Source organism: Opisthocomus hoazin, chromosome W (assembly GCF_030867145.1).
Source record: "Opisthocomus hoazin isolate bOpiHoa1 chromosome W, bOpiHoa1.hap1, whole genome shotgun sequence".
Classification (NCBI taxonomy): Eukaryota; Metazoa; Chordata; class Aves; order Opisthocomiformes; family Opisthocomidae; genus Opisthocomus; species Opisthocomus hoazin.
In genome coordinates this window covers 20361999-20381512 of record NC_134453.1, presented here as the reverse complement: position 1 = coordinate 20381512, position 19514 = coordinate 20361999, and the positions used below count along the sequence as shown (strand labels likewise).

The 19514-nt window shown below is 45.9% G+C and overlaps 1 protein-coding gene across 2 annotated transcripts in view; it reads left to right on the top strand.

Annotated features, from left to right (window-relative positions):
• LOC104335612 (unconventional myosin-Vb) overlaps nucleotides 1-19514 on the top strand; it is a 177919-nt gene that overhangs the window by 100226 nt on the left and 58179 nt on the right. For both annotated transcript variants that reach the window (XM_075446518.1, XM_075446517.1), the window contains exons 16-20: nucleotides 485-582; nucleotides 5004-5090; nucleotides 15123-15234; nucleotides 16412-16623; nucleotides 19236-19392. In XM_075446518.1, the coding sequence (XP_075302633.1) occupies nucleotides 485-582; nucleotides 5004-5090; nucleotides 15123-15234; nucleotides 16412-16623; nucleotides 19236-19392 (666 nt within the window). The remainder of the gene's footprint in view (nucleotides 1-484; nucleotides 583-5003; nucleotides 5091-15122; nucleotides 15235-16411; nucleotides 16624-19235; nucleotides 19393-19514) is intronic.

The following is a 19514-nucleotide window of genomic DNA, read 5'->3' as shown; positions in this document are numbered from 1 at the left end:
GGCTGTTGCATTTTGGACACCTTCTAGCAGTGTCTCTGGAAGAGCAGACTCGAGTGGTCTTGAGTGGAAGGAGCTGAGATGTGGTCTAGGGAGGGTGGAGACCACTCTGGGATTCACTGAAATGTATGCCATTGTACTATGGTGTTCATAAATTGATATAACTTGAGAAAAAGAGCAGGTTTCTTCCGTGTGTGGGCAGTCAAGCAGTGCAACAGGGGCCCAGAGAGCTTGCGCTGTCTCAACCCTTGGAGATTTTTCAACACCCAACTGAGTTAAGTCCTGAGCAAACGCTTTTTGCTCTTGTACCTCAACCCACTGGTGTCTTCTCTGAATTGCCCCTGTGTGTGCTGGGCTGATGGGGAGGTTCATGCTGTGTGACATCCAGAGGCTGGCACTGCAGGTGGCTTCTTGCAGCGCCTGTCAGCTTGGGTAACACGGTACAGCACCTTCACCCCTCCTCAAAATGAGTGATTGTGTCTTTCAGTTCCGCAACTCGCTGCATTTGCTCATGGAGACTCTGAACACCACCACCCCGCACTACGTGCGTTGCATCAAGCCGAATGACGAGAAGCTCCCCTTTAAGTAAGTGGGCTTTTGGATAAACATATGTGTTCAGCATTACAGCCAAAGAGTGTGCTTTGGACTTTTCCTCGTGCTAAAGACATCGCCCCTCTTGCGATGCTGTTGCTGTAACTGGAAGGCTCCCTGTAGTCGATTCTCTTTGGTTTCTTTATGTGGTTTTTGTGCCCCTGAAATGAAGACTAATGCAGGTCCTAGTAATTCATAGACATGCTCTGCTAACACTTGGCATCCTTGCTTTGCAATAATAGGGTCTTTGTGCGATTTCATCTTATAAATGCTTTGATTTAAATAGTTATAGTACTAAACAGTGAAAAGTAGCAGGGAAAGAAATGAGAAAGTGGAGATTAGTGCGCTTGTAAAATGAATAAAAATGTCTTGGCACTTCCAAAATAAACATGGAAAAAGTAAAGACATGACTTGTATCAACTTCAGGCGGGTTTCCAGATGAGTGAACAGCTGAAGGAAAAAGCCAGTCTTGATCTTCCTCTGTGGTTCAGAGGGGTACGCAGGCTGTGAATGTTGCAAGCGAAGAGCTGTTAGCCTTGTTTGACCTCTTAGATAATGTGTTTGTACCTGATTTGGATCCCTGTAACTCCAAAAAAGCTTGGTCGTTAGCGTGCAGGGACCTCATAGACCTTCTTGTGATGTCTTCTAGAGGCCCTGGTATTGAACTGCGGGTGGTGACATTTAAGAAAGCAGGGTTAGAACAGTGACCCGTAAGCAGGGAGGCATTGCCCTCCAGCAGATCCAATGCTGTCTGAGTGCTCCTGGTGAGCATGGTGCTGCTTCGGAGAGCAGAGTCGGCTCTGACAACATCTTGCAAAGGTGGACAGGAGTCAGGGGCCACAAATCGAAGAAACAGGTTCAGACTGGAGAAAAAGAAACTTTTTTTTTTTTCTCCATAAGGACAGTCTGTCAGTGGAGCTGGCTGCCCAGAGAGGCTGTGCAGCCTCCATCTTTGGAAGTTTTCAGCCCTCTATGGGTCTGCCTCGGCTTTTGAACATAGGAGGTTGGACTAGAGAGCATAGGAGGTTGGACTCAGGTCATCAACAAGCAAGTGAAGGAAAAAAAGGTTATCAGGAGTAGTCAGCATGGATCCACCAAGGGGAAATCATGCCTGACCAATCTGATAGCTTTCTACGATGACATGACTGGCTGGGTAGATGAGAGGAGAGCCATGGATGTTGTCTACCTCGACTTCAGCAAGGCTTTCGACACAGTCTCCCATGATATCCTCCTAGGGAAGCTCAGGAAGTGTGGGCTGGATGAGTGGTCGGTGAAGTGGATTGAGAACTGGCTGAATGGCAGAACTCAGAGGGTTGTCATCAGCGGCGCTGAGTCTAGTTGGAGGCTGGTGACTAGTGGTGTCCCCCAGGGGTCAGTACTGGGCCCAGTCTTCTTTAACTTCTTCATCAACGACCTGGATGAAGAGTTAGAATGTACCCTCAGCAAGTTTGCTGATGACACCAAACTGGGAGGTGTGGTAGATACACCAGAAGGCTGTGCTGCCATTCAGCGTGACCTGGACAGGCTGGAGAGTTGGGCAGAGAGGAACCTGATGAGGTTCAACAAGGGCAAATGCAGGGTCCTGCACCTGGGGAGGAACAACCCCATGCACCAGTACAGGCTTGGGGCAGACCTGCTGGAGAGCAGCTCTGTGGAGAGGGACCTGGGTGTCCTGGTGGACGACAGGTTAACCATGAGCCAGCAGTGTGCCCTGGCTGCCAAGAAAGCCAATGGGATCCTGGGGTGCATCAAGAAGAGTGTGGCCAGCAGGACGAGGGAGGTTCTCCTTCCTCTTTGCACTGCCCTAGTGAGGCCTCATCTGGAGTACTGTGTCCAGTTCTGGGCTCCCCAGTTCAAGAAAGATGAAGAGCTACTGGAGAGAGTCCAGCGGAGGGCTACAAGGATGGTGAGGGGACTGGAACATCTCTCCTACGAGGAGAGGCTGAGGGAGCTGGGCTTGTTTAGCATGGAGAAGAGAAGGCTGAGAGGGGACCTTATAAATGCTTATGAATATCTGCAGGGTGGGTGTCAGGAGGATGGGGCCAGACTCTTTTCAGTGGTGCCCAGCGACAGGACAAGGGGTAACGGGCACAAACTGAAGCAGAGGAAGTTCCGTCTGAACATGAGGAAGAACTTCTTCCCTCTGAGGGTGACGGAGCCCTGGAACAGGCTGCCCAGGGAGGTGGTGGAGTCTCCTTCTCTGGAGATATTCAAGACCCGCCTGGACAAGGTCCTGTGCAGCCTGCTGTAGGTGACCCTGCTTCGGCGGGGGGGTTGGACTAGATGACCCACAGAGGTCCCTTCCAACCCCGACCATTCTGTGATTCTGTGTGATTCTGTCTCTTGCACCCCATGTTACTCCCATTCCTACTTTACACCTCAGTGCAAATGTAAGGTTTTTTCTTAGGAAGGTGAGGGGTATTGGACTTCTAGCCTAGAGGAAGCGTTGGCACCATGCAGTGATATTTGCTCCATATGACTGCGTCTGAGGTTGATCCCTCGTGGAGAAGACTTCAAAGAGAGAGGTGTGAGGGGAAAGCCTGTCTTCATCTTGTACCTTTGACAGTTTTACTTCTGGATTCTGTTTCAGGCAGGGTTTGTGATCTCTTACTTGGGTTTCCAGTCCAAAGGCAAACCTGTTGGGTGGTTCTGCTTGCCACAGCAAGAAAAAGGAGTTTGTAATAATATGTATTGTTCCACTTTTAAGCTCTTTATTTCAGCCTCAGCCTATAGCTGGAGTTGTTGCTAGAGAGGGTCCTGGCTTTCCATGCAGATAAATGGCTGCATTTCTGGTTACTGTATTTCACCCCCACCGAGCAGGACTCGGACATGTGGCAGAAAGTTCCCCTCGTGTACAATGTAGATTGCCTTGGGATCTTCCAGGGTTGAAGCTTCCCCGTCCATCTACCGGTCCTGTTTATTATTTATTGTTATGGAAATTGTACCCTTGTGGATTCTTCCTTGAAGCGAGTGACAGCCAAGACTGATTTTCCACCCTGTATCGTGTTTGTGGTGTTGTAGTGAATAACGTGCCGTAGACTTGACAGGTCCAGGGAATTTAAAAATGCACGGAGTAGCAGGGGAATATTTCTTATGCTGTTTTTGCGCAGCTGAGGCCAAGCAGAATTATTCATGCACTCTTGATCATAAATACTTGGGGCTTTCAGGAAGGGACGAGCAGGTACCCAAGAAGCTTTTGTTCTTCACCCTTGTTCTGGAAACCGAACACAGCTATGGACATCTACATCTATGGACATCTGCATCTGCTGAGTCCGAGCTTGATCCAGCGACCTCTTCCAGGGCCCAGTGTCTTGAGCTGGAGATCTGGGAAGTCTTTGTGCATTCGGTGTCGAGGTGGAAGGAGGGAGAAGCCATGGGGGATGCTGGTGCCTGGACTCACTCTGTGCAGAGGTGAAAGTGGGTTCATGCCAGGAACCGGAGAGAGCAAAGCCTGAGTATTCATCTGAAAGTTGATATGAAGTTTTTTGGCACAAATTGCTGATGGAAGTGAGATGCCAGTGGTAAGGGGTAATGCCAGCTAAAAAGAGGAGGGCAGACAGCCGAGAGCAGAAATACCTTGAATTTCCGTGTGACACCTACCAAAACTCTGTTTGGAACATGAGCACCACTGTTCTTGGTAAACTTAGCGGCCTGTAAACCCATAGGACCTATTAATTACTCAGTTTTGCTATGGAATTTAATAGATCAGATTTATTTTACTGTTGAGTTGGATTTCTTTCTGGAAATAGGTTGTTGCCCTTCTAGCAGCACGAATAATACTGGCAGCTTGTGATGAGGTAGCCTGTTCCTCCCTTCATTGTAATTGTGTTGCTTTACATAGCTGCGTAGGTTATGGCTGTGGGTACTAATTGCAACAGATGGTCGTCTTGTCCCCAGAGTAGCGCTTGGCATTGGTAGCAGGGCCCTGGCGAGGTCTGTTGCCCTTGAAAAGCACAATGTCTTGTGACAGGGAGAGAAGATCTGTGACTTCTGTGCAGCCTGTTCCCCGAAGCAAGGCGTGGGATTTGTGCTTATTTGTGGTTATCCTGAGGTTTGCAAGGGAATGGCTATGGAGAAAAGCTATCTGGATGTATGGGTTTCTTCAGCCCCTATACTAATGGTGGGAGCAGAGCTTTTTCCCACAAATCAGAAGCTAATTCCTGTCCCCAAAAGGCCCTATCAAGCTGTTCCAGGCAATACTACATTTTTCTTGCAGCATTGTGTACTGATGGGTGTAAAGGACTGAGTTCCCTAACATGCGCTGTGTGTATCAGCAGGTTCAAAATTAGAGATACTGCAAAGGAAAATTAGAGAGATTGCAAAGGATGCCACCATAAATCTTCTCCTGGATGCTTTAAACTGATGATGTGGGTTCCTTCTCGCCATGTTAATATTTATCCTAAATATAATTGCAGATTTGATCCGAAGAGAGCGGTGCAGCAGCTGAGAGCTTGCGGAGTGCTGGAGACCATCCGCATCAGTGCAGCTGGCTTCCCGTCCAGGTACTGTGCTGGGAATTGGCCATGGCGTTGTGCTGCTGGTGTGTGTTACTGAGCGTGTTCATTAGCTGGGGCGAGGGAGGGAGAAGAAAACACCAGTGTTTTCAGGACAAACAGGATTTATTTAGGTTGGTTTACATCCAGGATAGATTTTACCCTTTTTATTATGATTTTTTTTTTAATTTTTGAAAATTCCCATTGGCTCCTGCTTTCCTTAAATCTGAGATTCGTTATCAAGCGATGAGCTGCAAAGCGAGGCTATCGGAGAGTGCCTTGTGTTGTGTCCAAGCATTTCAGCTGGTCCTTTCAGTTTGGTCTTGAGAAATAATTTGATGTCATGAAGTCTCTGAAAGTGCTGGTGCATGGCAGATCAATGAATCCAGCTTTGATCCCATACGGAGGTGGACAAAATAACGGCTCTGTCCTCTGCATCCGGCTTGCCTGGAAGCAAGCGTTGCTCTAGAGGACTTCTTGCCTGAAGCTCCCCATACCAAAGCTCCTTGCACTGTACACTTTGCTCTCCTTTTTTTTTTTTTTTTTTTTCTCCTGGCTTCAGACACCTGCTGCAATAGTAATTTCAGCCAAAAGATTTTTTATTAGACTTGCAGAGAAGGAAAATAAGGGTTGTAAATTATTGCTGCGGACTTTCACGCTGCCCATGCAAAGCATACTGGGCTTTGAACTCGTGCATCTTAAAAAGGAAAGGTTATGAGTGGTGTGGCTCTTGCTGATTGCACTAAAAAAAATTCAGAAGATGTTTTTAGGCCCTAATAAATCAGAAAACATAAACTATAAATAAGCCCTGAAGAGGATAAGGGCAAATAATTCTAAAAATGCGTCAATTGTGTTTTAGTGCTGAGCAGCTTTGTGTTAATGTCAGCATAGCCATCAGCCTTTTTGTATGGAACAAAGGGGTTATAAATACACTCATTGAAGAGTCGGCTAAGCGTGATGCTGAACGCCATGCGAAACTCCCTGTCTCGGTTTTTGGGGAGGAGCATGCTGCCTCACCAGTTACTCTAATCTTCTGCAAAGCTGCAAAGAGCCTCTGACAACTGATGGTGAGTTCTGGGCGTTGGCATGAGGTGGCTTTGCTGCACCTCACCCATGTTTAACCTCCATGGACAGGGAAAAACTGGTGATGGGGGTCTCCCTGGCTGGCTGAGCTCAACTCCTTAAGTAGGAAAAAAGGGAAAAAAAGAAAACAAAGGTGCATGGAAAGCAATTTCTTTCTCTCCTCTGCCAACGTGGGAGGGTGGCAGAGAGGTGGGTGGAGATTGAGGTCCTCCTGCTGGGGGTCTGGGCCTGTTAGAAGACCCAGCACCACCTTTGGCTCCCATCTCTGAAGCCTTCAAGGCCTTTGTGGAAGTAACTAATAAAAAGTTGATCCTAAATTACAGGATTGCTAAACCACAGGGGAAAATTAAAAACTAGCCCACGGGCTGGGTCTTTCATTATCTTTTTGGTTAAAGTAGCTCCAGGGCCAAATCCCCCTGTCTGTCCTCTTGCAGTGAAAGACCTGCAGCAGTGAAACAGCCATGGTTTCATATGGAAAAGGCCACAAAAAGGCAGTTTTATGCTCACTAAGCAAGTAGTTGTGTTCCTGACTCTGCGGCTGGGTCTTGGGGGAGGTTTCGGGAGCTCTGACTTGTAGGTTGTCCATGGGTTTTGCTACTGGTCTTAGCATAGCTGCAGGGATACCCTGTTCCTCGCCATTCATAATCTTCCTAAAAACTTGTACCATTTTTCCATCTCTGCTCACTTAATTCTGCAATTGAGACCCTACAGCACTAAAATCGATGTATAACTAGTAAATGGGGAGGGGGAACAGAGGGCAGATACTATGGCAGCACCTGGAGACCAGCCAAGATCTATTTATGGCAAATAATAGACTGGTACGAAGACCCTTCCATCCTGAAAAACCTCAAAAGCGATGCTTTCAGCTCTGCTTGCGTGCTTCTGGCTATGAGGTCTTTTTTCCCAGGACACTAAGAATACAAAGCTCTTCCATCACTGCAGCTTATCAGCTCTTGTTCTTCCTCCGGGGGGGGAAAACGGGTCCAAATAGCTATTTCAGCCTTTCAGAATGACCTTCTCTAGTTCAGCATTTGGGATGCTTGCTTCGAGGACAGGTTTTTGTTTATTTTAGTGTTTCTAGAAGATATTTGTATACAGCAACAAGTCTGCATGAAATAGGAGACTCGCTTTGGGTTTTTGGTAATTCTTCACCCTCCTTGGTTAGAAAATTCTAATCTTGAAAAGCCAGACCCAGGAATTGGGCAACATCGCTGAAAGATTGTGAATAATCTGTGTATTTGAATTGGCTTTAGAAGCCAGCTTGGCAAAAGCTGCTTCCACGTGATCTTATTTTGTGGGAAATGTGATAGAAGTTTTAATTCCTTCTGAGTTCTTACGTGCATGAGGTCAGTCTCAGTTTTCATCACAGCATCATTGTATTTCTTTATATTTTGAGAGAATTTGGTTTGTAATGGTTGATTAAGGATCATGTAAAAAGGAGAGTTGACACTGTAGGGTTAAACCCTGTCTGAAGGCTATAAATTTAAACCACTTAAAAGAATAATAGAGTACTTAATCTTTGAGTTTTGTTTCACTTGGGTGTAAGCAATTTACCTTTGGAGCAAGAGGGGATTTTCAAAATGTTTTTTCTCTCTTTGTCTGTTTTATACAGAAACAGGAGAATGTTGGTTTTTTTTCATCCTATAGTATTTAAATCTGAGTATTTTCCAGCATACTGTTGCAAGAGTAACTTCTGTGAGTGATGTGGCTTTGGGTCAGAGGTTTGTGGGTGAATCCACCTTCTGCTGTTATTTCATGCTGCTCCATCACGGTTACTTTGTAGGTTGAGGAACTGAATGCTTTAAGGCTTCGATAATTTCTATACCTGGTTCCTTTAAGAAAAAAAAAGAAGTTTTAATATAGTTTTTAGTGTTCTTAAGCCTATGCAAGACATGATATATTCCAAGCCTTGTGCTCCCTGCTTTGGGTGTGCTTGGTTTTATTTTATCATTTCCATGGCACGCTGCACTCTGCAGCTATTTCAAGTAAATTGAAAATGTATCATTTGGTTTGAAACGTTGCGCAGCAGTTAAGAAATGCGTTTGTTAGTATGTAGATAAATGACTGTGATGAATGGACTGTCTTAGATGGGTAGATAGTAAATCTGTCATCAGCTTCCATGGGTGAAGCGTGGAAGATATCTCTGTACTATAAAAATGTTGTCGTGGGTTACGGATCCGTTGTAACGATGTCACCCCAATATGAGTATTGATCGTTCAACCTTTATTAGTCAGCAAAACAAGGTTTATATAGCAAAGCAATTACAGCATCTGATTGGTTAGACCCCTAACCATATATAGGCAAAACTACTGCAACTCGCTGTGATTGGTGCAGAGCTGCAGCTCGATGCGGAAGCAGCGCTGTGGCAGGAAACGACAGCGTGGCAGGAAGTGACAGCGCGGCAGGAAACGGCGACGTTCCCCCTGCTCCAGTGTCCCAAGCTTGTCGCTCTACCTTCCCAACAGGGTTCCGTGTTCGCCGCTCCCAAGGCTCACCTCCGGATCGGAACCTGGGTTGCTCAACGCACCAAACTATGTCCCCTCTCGTCCAGCCAGGACTCCACATAAAACCATTCGTCGTCTTTATAGAAACTGGCTACATAAAGATTAGTCTGTAGAGAATTAATTGGTGCAGATCTCAATAACAAAATACTCTTTGAAACAAGTTTTTAAATTGTATTTTGTCAAAACTCTACAATTTTCTTCTTGCTGGTTTTCATGGATTCCAGTCAGAGGTACAACAACCGTGGTCTCTTACTGTGCCATCGCTCTGAATAACGTTGTCATTGCAGTCTCTCTAAAATACTCTTATGGTAGTTATGTATGAAATTTTAAGTATTTTTGGCATTTGGCTGCTGCCTCTGGTCGCTGGAGCTGACTGTCAGATGCAGCGTCTTTGTATCAATTCAGTATAAAATCACAGCTGCTAAACTCTATAAACATTAAACATTCATAATTGAAATGTATCGTGGGCATACTTGGATGGAAAATATCTTTTTTTTTTTTTTATAATGTGCCTTTAGCTGTCTTGCTGTCATTTCAGGGAAACCAAATCTATAAATGACTTTGGCTACCAGCAGTTCTGTTTGCCCACTCCCCCTACTCCCAACAAAGGTGTACTACGTAAACAGAGGGTTTTTTCCCCTCATTCTGCTTTTTGAGGATATTCCAGGTAATTTCAAGCCATGCTAGCCTGCATGTTTTGGAGCTAATTGAAAGGCAAATCTCTTCTGCTGCAGTAAACAGGGCAAAAGAAATTTTTTCCCTGAACTGCAGTTTCTCAATTAATTTCATGTCCAATCTTGGCTCAAATATACAACCTGCGTGCCCCCAAACAGACTTTGGCTCCTATAGAAAGATCGATACAGTCCAGCTCCTTACATCTTAAGATATTTGATCCCCTCAGGGGCCGGTACCGCATGGGGCTGGCAGGATTTCTCACACGAAGCCGGGTGTACTCAGCGCACGGTCACTGTGGTGGTGTTGGGTGATGGGGGGGGTGAATTTATTTACCATTAATGGAAAGATTTTGTATTCAGTAATTTTAGGCCACCGAAATAAACCGTTTTACGGTTAAGTCATAAAAGATCCAAGCTCTTCTTATACTCCTCCTTTTCAGCTCTTCATTCACTGCCGCTGAAATAATATTGCTGTAATCGCTCTGAAACAATAGGTTGGAGATATTTTGGGCGGTTGCTGACTGCTTGGAGAGATGCTTTTCAGAGGCTTGCTCAAGAGTCAGAATTTCACCCCCGGTTTCTCACATGAGCCCTCCCTTTAATTGCGAGGTTGTGATAAATCCAGCTGGCTCTTGGATTCATCGCCTCGTGATTTTGGGTAGGAACAGCCCCTTTGCTTTGCGGTTGGTTGTAGTTTTGTGTAAAGCATCCAAATCTTGTTTTTTAAACCACAGATACAAAGCTTAAGCTGTGGCATGTGTTATGGCTTATTCCCTCTGTCTAATTCCTGTAGGTGACCAAGAAATTGCTGGGTTGACCAAGTCTCCTGCTACTGGCCAAGTCCTCGAGCATCCTCCTTGCTGCTCAAGCCCGAGGAGGTTTTTTTGATCAGCATAAGTTATTTTCCTGTGCCCTTCGATTCCTTTTATTGCCTTTTCCCTTTAGTGACCTGTACTGACTTCAAAGTGAAATTTTGATGTTCGAGGTTGGTGGGGCTTGATCTCAGCCCTGAGATAATAGTTTGGGGGTTTTTTTCCTTGGGAAAGTTTGAGTAATATCTGTTAAATACTTCTGCCTCCTTCTTCATCTGCCGGGTCTCAGCATCCGTGAAAGGACGGGAACGACTCTCACACGCATTGCTAAGATACACAGCTGGAATACTTTATTCTCCCGCTTGTGCAGTTATATGCATTTACCATATCTGTACACACGATTACGCTTACATCGGATAGGCTACAGACATAAATCACACGCTGTTCACACGCCCCACATTCCCTTATGATTGGTAACTATGCACTAACGCCAATAGCAACAGACTGCCTCCACGTCCTTGAACACATCTTGTTTTTGCGAACCCACACCATGTGCGCTATCAGAACTTTCTGAATTGTTATTCTTAACTGCCCTTTCCAGCAGCCTCTTCGGTTATGCTAACTGTTTTGCTTAAGCGGCCTAGTCATGCTAACTCTCAAGCTACATCAACCCCAACATTCATCCTTCTTAGTTGTGCTGGTACAAAAATCCTCCTGGTTTCAGCTCTTTGCCTACACCACCTATCTGGATCTTACAATAAGGAATTGTATTTATTTAGCAGTCCTTGGTGGTTTCCAGCTCCTATCAATGAGGCGTGCCCGTGCTGTGCATTGTGTGGCAGCATCCCCAAAACCCCAAGGTCCGCTTTTAATTTCATACCTTGTAAACAAGTTGAACCTTCCCATAATCTCTCCTGACCTTCTAAGCTGTGGGGTAAGGTGGCACATCTTCCATCTCATGCTGGGAATCGCTTTGCGGTCTGGCAGGAGGGAAGTAAGTCTTCTCTTTTCTGCTGAAGATGCAGATGTTAAACCTAAAAAAGAAAGACACGTGTGCAGAAGAATGAGAAGAAAGAAGAAAAAAAAAAAAAAGCGTGTGCACCAAAGCACTGAGCTTCAGCATTTCTCCCTTGTAGGATTGGGGTATCATAGTCATAGAATAGAATCATAGAATGGTTTGGGTTGGAAAGGACCTTAAAGATCATCTGGTTCCAACCCCCCTGCCATCAGCAGGGACATCTTCCACCAGACCAGGGTGCTCAGAGCTCTACCCAACCTGGCCTTGAACACTGCCAGGGAGGGGGCAGCCACAGCTTCTCTGGGCAACCTGGGCCAGGGCCTCACCACCCTCATGGGGAAGAATTTCTTCCTCATATCTAATCTAAATCTGCCCTCTTTTAATTTAGAGCTGTTCAACAAGGCCAAGTGCAAGGTCCTGCACGTGGGTCAAGGCAATCCCAAACACAAGTACAGGCTGGGCAGAGAGTGGCTTGAGAGCAGCCCTGAGGAGAAGGACTTGGGGGTACTGGTGGGCGAGAAGCTCAACATGAGCCAGCAATGTGCACTGGCAGCCCAGAAAGCCAACCGTGTCCTGGGCTGCATCCAGAGCAGCGTGGCCAGCAGGGCGAGAGAGGGGATTCTGCCCCTTTACTCCGCTCTCGTGAGACCCCACCTGGAGTCCTGCGTCCAGCTCTGGAGCCCCCAACAGAAGGAGGACATGGATGTGTTGGAGCGGGTCCAGAGGAGGGCCACGAAGATGATCAGAGGGCTGGAGCACCTCTCCTACGAGGACAGGCTGAGGGAGCTGGGGCTGTTCAGCCTGGAGAAGAGAAGGCTCCGGGGTGGCCTTAGAGCAGCTGCCAGTGCCTGGAGGGGCCGACAGGAAGGATGGAGAGGGACTTCTCACAAGGGATCATGTTGTTTCTCTCAAAGCATGTAGTTGTAAGGTAATTTCATACTGCTTTGGACCTGAAGTGGTTTAACCGGGCATGTTACATTAAATCCGAGTGCTTGAATTGTTCCTTTCTCTTGGGGGAATCCTGTTGCAGCACCTATGAACCCCTGCAGCTTGCTTTTGCTCCTAAACTGGGACTGCAAATATTCTGATGGAGCTCCTGATGGACCAGCTGAGCCCCAGTGCGGCAGAGCTTTTGTTTTCGTATTCTGTGGGCAACAGTACAAGGAATTGTGATCCCAGGGCAGTCACCTCCTGTTAAACCAGCGAGGGTGGCGGGAGCGACCTCACTGCAGTGAGGGTGAGCTGGTCGTGTGCTGTGGGGGTGCTGCGTTTGGCTGTGAACCTCCAGGAGATGTGGGTAGAGGGCTACAGATGCCATCAGCCCAGCGAAACACCCCAGCAGCAATCAGCGAGCGTATTCCCTGCCACTTCTAATGCCTCATATGAGACTTAATCCCAAGAAGTGAATTAAGCTATTTATGGTAAAGCTGGACTGGAGGTGGAAACAAGTAGAAAACTTGGTTTTTACAACCACATAAAATGAGAGCAACAGGCTCTGAAGAAAGCTCCTTTCTGCGGTGATTTATGGACTATTTTTAAGTAATTTCTGCGGGTATCTGACTCTTGATCTGCGGGATCTCTGTCTCAGTGCGAGAAGATGATGGATTTTGCTGCTTTCTGCACAACTTGGACCTGTGCCCATGGTTACGCGTGTCACCTCTTCGTCATCTGCTCTTTGCTGACGGAGCCCGGGTGGCACCTGCAGATGATGATTTTTTCCTCCAAATACTAGCAGTTAATAATATCAGCCCCTAAAGGGACTCTGGCAGGTTAATGGGAATATTCCCTCCTTCTCTTTTCCCTCCACCAAGCTCTCCCTGGCCTGAGCAATGCCTGAGCCAGGGAGGAGGTCCCCAGCATCGCACACTTGGTTGCGTGCCTGGGGCACTGCCTGCTCGGCCTCTTCTATCGCGTTTGATTTGGAGCCACGTAAAGCCTCCGATGTGCTTAAAATGAGAACAGGTTTTATTTGCACAAAGCAGAAGGATTAAGGTGCAGGTACAAAACAGGGAATGGAATTATGAAATGAAGGCTTCTGGAAAGCAAAGAGAAAGCAAGTTTAAGCTTAAACCCTACATGACACAAGCCCGTAGTCTTGCATAATCCTGCTGTTCAGTTTTGCTGTACCTCACCCCAGAGAGAGCTCCCTGTAGCAGGTATTTTATTTTATTTTTTTTAGAGATAATCCAGTACTTTTAGTCATTTGAGGAGGGCAGCCTTGGCCCTACTAGGCCAAGGTAGATAAGGATGAAATATTCACTAAACCTGGATACTCCGGAGCTACTCTGAGCAATCGGAGCACAGGAAATCCTCTGATCACAGTTTCCTTCTTGCTTCTGTCTCCAGGAGCCCTCCATCCTACATTTTGCTTCGGGTGCAGTGCTGAGGATTCTCTCTAGTTTGTGCCATTCCCATATTCTTTGGTGTCCTGGGTGCAGTGTGGCCATGAAGGAGTTGTGTGGCACTTTCCAGTCCTTAGCAGTCTCTTTTCTTTTTTTCATTTTTCTCCTTTCATTCTCATTGTAAACATTTTCTTCTACTGTGCTTTTTTAATTAGAGTATTGCTTTTAATCAAACTGGCATTCCTCCCCTGCTGCATTTGTCTGGACTGATGCGAAACTGTTGGTCATGTGTTTTGAAATATATACTATGTTTCTGGCATGCTTATCTTAACAAATATCACAGCTTCCAGCCTTCAAGAAGTTTCATTAGAGCCGAAGTATTTCACAGAGACTGCAGTCCTTGAACATGGGAGGTGCCCGAGTGGTGTGATGTCTCGCCCAAGCCCCAACCAGCCAAGTATAAAGACCCATCACAAGCATCGCTCTGGCCCTTTGCGATTTAGTTGGCCTTTCCAGCCCCTTCTCTGAATCTTTGGAAGTGGAAAAATAGGAAGAATTGGGTGCAATAACACAAAAATAAAGGCATGCGTGGGGCTGCCGGGCAGAGGAGGAGATGTTTCTGTATGGCTGCTCTTCATATTCTCATCTTGGCTGCCAGAGCATCCATGTGCATGAGGATCAGACTCGCAGATGGTTTTGTTGAGTGAGGGCAGAAATCAAAACCTCTGCAGCTCTCTCCCATCTTCCTTTGACATCCATTATGTGTATTTTTTGAAATAACGATGGCTGTACTCAACATTGCTGGAAACGCCTAGTGTTTTAATTAAAAACTCAGGTTTTAAGAGGTCTAATAACTCACTGTGTTCATTTGGAGAAGGCTGAAACTTGGCAGATGTTGAACCAATTTCAGGATCCAGTCTGCAGGCTCTGCATCCAACAGCGGTGGCAAGAGGTGGTCTTTCCTAGCAGTAAGACACAGTACTCCAATTCCTTCAATGGGGGTTGTGCGTTTGGAAACTTCACTGCTGGTGACAAGGAAGCATCTTCCAAGTGGCTGCTTTCTCTTTTCAGAGCCCACAGATTTTGTGGGTTTTTTAAGGGTCTCGGCTACAGACCTCAACATGGAGGGATTAATTAATTAATTCAAATTCATATTCAACAGAGCTTGAAAAGCAAAATAAGGAGGAGTTTCTATGTGATTCATGCTCTACCATCTTATCAAAATTTTTGACTGCATCAGGAGATCCACGATCTCTTCAAAATTAGCATGTAATTTCTGAAGGGAACAGCATTGTTGCATTTGGCTGGTAAAATGCAGCCGCTTGGGAAGCACAGCAGGAGGAGTGAAAACAAGGTGATCCCTGGTCTTTCTGTTCCAGGCTCGAAGTGTCCTGATGAGGTCATTCGGTGGCAGGGGAGGGCTGAGGCTGGGGAGCAGATTTGGGGTGGCCTATCTCCTTCCAGGGGGCTTTGATTCATGCGGAGGGTAGTGGTGAGAGATGCCAAGGTATGAGTTTCATATTTTGACTCGTCTATGACTCCAGATGCTTTACTTTAAGGAAATAATGCCCAGCGTGCCGCCTAATCCTGTGTATGCTTTGCTTTCAGATGGTCCTACCATGACTTTTTCAATAGATACCGTGTTCTTATGAAAAAGAGAGACCTCTCTAAGAACGACAAGAAGCAGATTTGTCAGACCCTATTGGAAGACCTCATTAAGGTGAGCTGGGACTGAGTTTTTGGCAGTGATTTTTACAGCACGAGAGCTCGTGACTTTGGTTTGATCAGAGTTATGCTCCTTGCTTCTACTTCAACTGCTGCTCGTGCAGGTGCTTATTCAGCCTAGGCAGCCTGGGGCTTTCCAAAGTGAGATAGCCTTGCAGGGAGGTAGCAAGGGCAAATGTGACCTGGGATTTCTTGATTGCAGTCAAGCTGAACATACCATTTCGGTGCTGGTGAAGTCCAGAGTTTCTTATCACTGATTTTACATGAACAGCTGGCCATCTCCAGAAAACTCACCCCTCCGACCCCTCCTGCATATTTTGGCTAGCCGTAGCTGGAGCACATTTTAGAGGTCCAGCTTTGGATACTGTGTACAACATCGTGAACCTTAGTCAGTCGGTTCTGTCACCCCATTGTTAAATGTCTCTTTGCAGAAATGAATCAGAGAAAAATGCAATGATTTGCCCTATCTTGATGTGTGGGAGACATTTCAATGGCCACAAAATTGTAGCAAGTCCCTATAGATTGCGACTTTCCCCTCTTATATGCAAAAGTTTCTTCCCGTCGTCTTGCTGTTGAGCAGCCCGGAAAGCGCACAGCATCTTAGCCAGGTTTTAATTTTTGATCTTTGTTTTCCTCGTGGGATTTTGAGGGATTTACTCAGTTGGGTTCCTCTGCGCAAAAGCCATTTTCCTTATGCACCAAGTGTTTGTCGTCGCTTCAGAGCCATTTGCAACACATGTATGACTTGGCAGGTGTAAGCCTTAATCTTTTTGAGACAGAATTCTTTTCCTGAAGTCCTCTAGGATTGCATTGCTCTATTTTACTTGAAGAAAAAAAAAAAAAAAGGAAAAAAACCCACAATAAAACCACCAAAAACCAACTAAAAACCAAAAACAACCAAAAAACCCCAACCAACCAAAAAATATTCAGAATTTATATAAATATATGGAACTTAAGACTGAATCCTAGTGCTGTATTCCTCAGTGGGTATGTAGAAGCTCAAGTAGTTTGGAGTCTAATAATACCTTTATCACCCAGTTAGAGATGTGAGCTGAGCTAATAAATTTGATTCAGAGTGGGTTTTTTTAAAAATTGTATCTACTGAGCAACATAGACTGAAAAAAAAAATGTTTGCCTTAATTAAATTTAGTTTCCTTTATGCTTTTGAAAAGGATCCAGACAAGTTCCAGTTTGGACGTACCAAGATCTTTTTCCGTGCAGGCCAGGTGGCATATCTGGAGAAACTGCGAGCAGATAAGTTCAGAGCTGCCACAATCATGATTCAGAAGACTGTGCGGGGCTGGCTGCGGAGGGTCGAGTACCAAAGGCTGAGACAAGCTGCCATTGTCATCCAGCGCTACACGCGTGGACACCTGGCGCGGAGGTGGGTCCTAGGAAGCACTCTGAGGAAGGGTTAGCTGGGAGGTCGAGCGGAAAACCACTTTGGGGCACTTGTATTTTCAATCTGTTCCATCTTGGAGACCTTAAACTTGGGGGTTTCATAGGGGAAACATCAAAAATGCTCTGCATGGGGTGTTGCCTTTCAGCCCTGGGAACACAAGACCTACGTTGGGCACATAGGTACCACTGTGGTGAATGTTTCTGCGCTGAAGTCAGAACTTATTCCTGACCCCTCTCTCCAGCTTTATTTGGGGGCAAGAGATGAAAAATCTTTGCCTCAAACTGATTTTGTATCTATATTAATTTAATTTCGAGGTGCTGGGCAGGGTTATAGCATAGGCAGGTAGGTTATAATCAGATGACTGAAGTACTCTGAGATATTTAGGTGGAAGTGTTTCACAGAGCTGATGTTCTTCTGGGACTACCTCTGGCAAAGGGCGTTTGGATCAGCTGGTGAGCGCTTTGCTAGTTGAGATGTACTCTTCTTCTGCAGAGACCAAGTTTGTGCCTCCTTGGACTCCAAGGGGAGTACTCAGAATTAAATTACTGTATCCTTTGTAATGAGAAGAGTCTCTCCAAATTGCTAACAATGGGGCTATTTACAGTACAGAGTAACAGAGCTCAATGTTTAACTCTCTGTGTGCAGGAACCTCAAGCTTCCTCGTGTCTGTGGCTTGCTGGGGCTTCTGCAGATAGTGCTTCACTGAAGAGCAGGCTGCTGGCAGCAGAGGTGGGGTGGGTGTGAGGGAGCAGTAAAGCGATGTTATAACATCCCAACCCACAGGTCACCTTGCATTTTGTGCCCCTTATTCATGTCAAACACTGCCGTTCTCCTGCATCTAGCCAAACTGGCTTCAGGCACTTCGCAGGTAGGAACAAGGAGTAGGTTTGGGTCCTTTTAACTTTGGTTCCCTTCTTGTTTTCTGCTTAGAGAAGCTGTGTCGCTTGGTTTTGAGCAGCAATGTTCTCCCTGGCTCTGTGTTAGCATCTGCCCATCAGAAGTGCTGCTAGCTAATCTGCAGCCTGATTAACTCTGCTTGCAGTTGGGCAACGTGAGATGCTGCCTGTCTTCTACAAGGCTCCTGCACAGTCACTTCTCTACTGATTGCTAGTGGAGTGTTGATTTCTATCAATTATTGGAGCAGCAGAAGGTGAAGAACCTCCATGTTCCTTCCAAGGATTTCCTCTGAATTATACTGTATTTTGGAAGAACATCAGAGATGCTAACTGAATTTGTGGTGGTATTTGCACTTGTGAAAGGGATTGGCATCATGGAGAATCCAGGGATGAGACGGTCTCACATAAGCAAAGCTGGGCAGTTTGGTGACTTTTATTTAAACCTGAGCGCAAATTTTTCTTGTCCTCAGAGGTCTGTGTCCTCCTCTAGGCTCATGGCTGCAGGTCCCTCTGGGCAGTCTTACAGCTCACTTGAAGACAAGGCAAACAAGTCTCAAGCAAACAGAGGAAAGTTAAGAAAAAGAGGGAGTTGGTGATTAACTTGAGCCTCTCTGGTGGGTCCTTCATGCACATTTACAGACTTGGACTCTATATTTGACTTGGTATCAGCCAACCATCCCTCTACGGAGGGGAGGAGGAATCCCTGGTGATGTCGAAGTGACGGGGTATGAGCTAAAAGAGAGGCTGGAAGCAGCAGAAAAACCACCAGCTGCAGTGTTGCTTCACCGTGATTTTTCGGTTCGCCTCTTTACGCTGGTTTCATAGGGATGGATGTCATCTGAATGACTGCTTTCTCCTCTTTTTAGAAACGGACCATCCCTTGTCCTCTTCAATAAACTCTGGTTCAGTGGGTCCTAATGAGAAACTGTTGGCCTTGACAAAGAGAATATATAAGCCAATCTGATGTGGCTTTTTTAGTTTTGATATGCTTTTCACAAAATAAAGAAATGGATCAACTATATAATACTTCAGGCTGAGAGCAATAAATGAATCATAAATTCAGCAAAACAAGCTAATTATCAAATTAAATGGAGGTTTTATGGGCATTTATTAACCTGTGTACCAGCAAATTGAATGTGAATTCAGTTGGAGAATGGGAGTAACATGGCATGGGGTTGACCACATCCCTCATTATTTGCTCTCTGTGAATTGCTTGGAGCTCTGCTCATGAATGTTGCCAAATCAGCGCACATGGGTTTAAATGTCAAATCAATTTGCTGCTGTTTTCATGGAGTTGGTAGATAACCTGTGCGACGTTTGCTTTTTATAGTTAGGGAAGTGATGGAGCCAACCTGGATGATGGTTGGCTCAAGTACGCAAGGCAGAGTTCAAATCAAGGGAAAATCTGGAAAATACTTGGTTTTAATGCTGTTTAGGAATAATGAGGTGTGTTGATTTCTGGTTCCAGTGCTCCTGGGTGCCATGGACGCTGTCTGATTGCATAGGTGTTCCCATTGTTCTAATGGACACATGCCACCAGCTGCTCTTTTCTTAGCCCTACTGCTGGCATGGTCTTTCTTGAATACCATCAGGCTGCTTTTGGACAAAAGGTTTTTCTCTCTGTCAAGTTTAAAACTTATTAGGACAGAACGAAGTGGGGTTTAGTTTTACTGCTAACCTTTCCCCTGTACTTTGCAGACTTGCGGAGCACCTGAGGAGGACGAAAGCTGCAATCATCTTGCAGAAGCAGTACCGAATGCTGCGGATCCTCCGAGCTTTCCAGAGGGTCCGCAACACAACCGTCACCATTCAGGCTTTTGCTCGGGGCATGTTTGTCAGGAGGATTTATCGCAAGGTATGATTCCACAGAGTGTCTTTGCATTAGAAAAGAGTAGGAAGAGCCTTTATATTGATCTCCGCTGGCATAGCATGACAATGTATTTCTTGTGGCTGACTGCCTCTAGTGTTTCTGGAGAG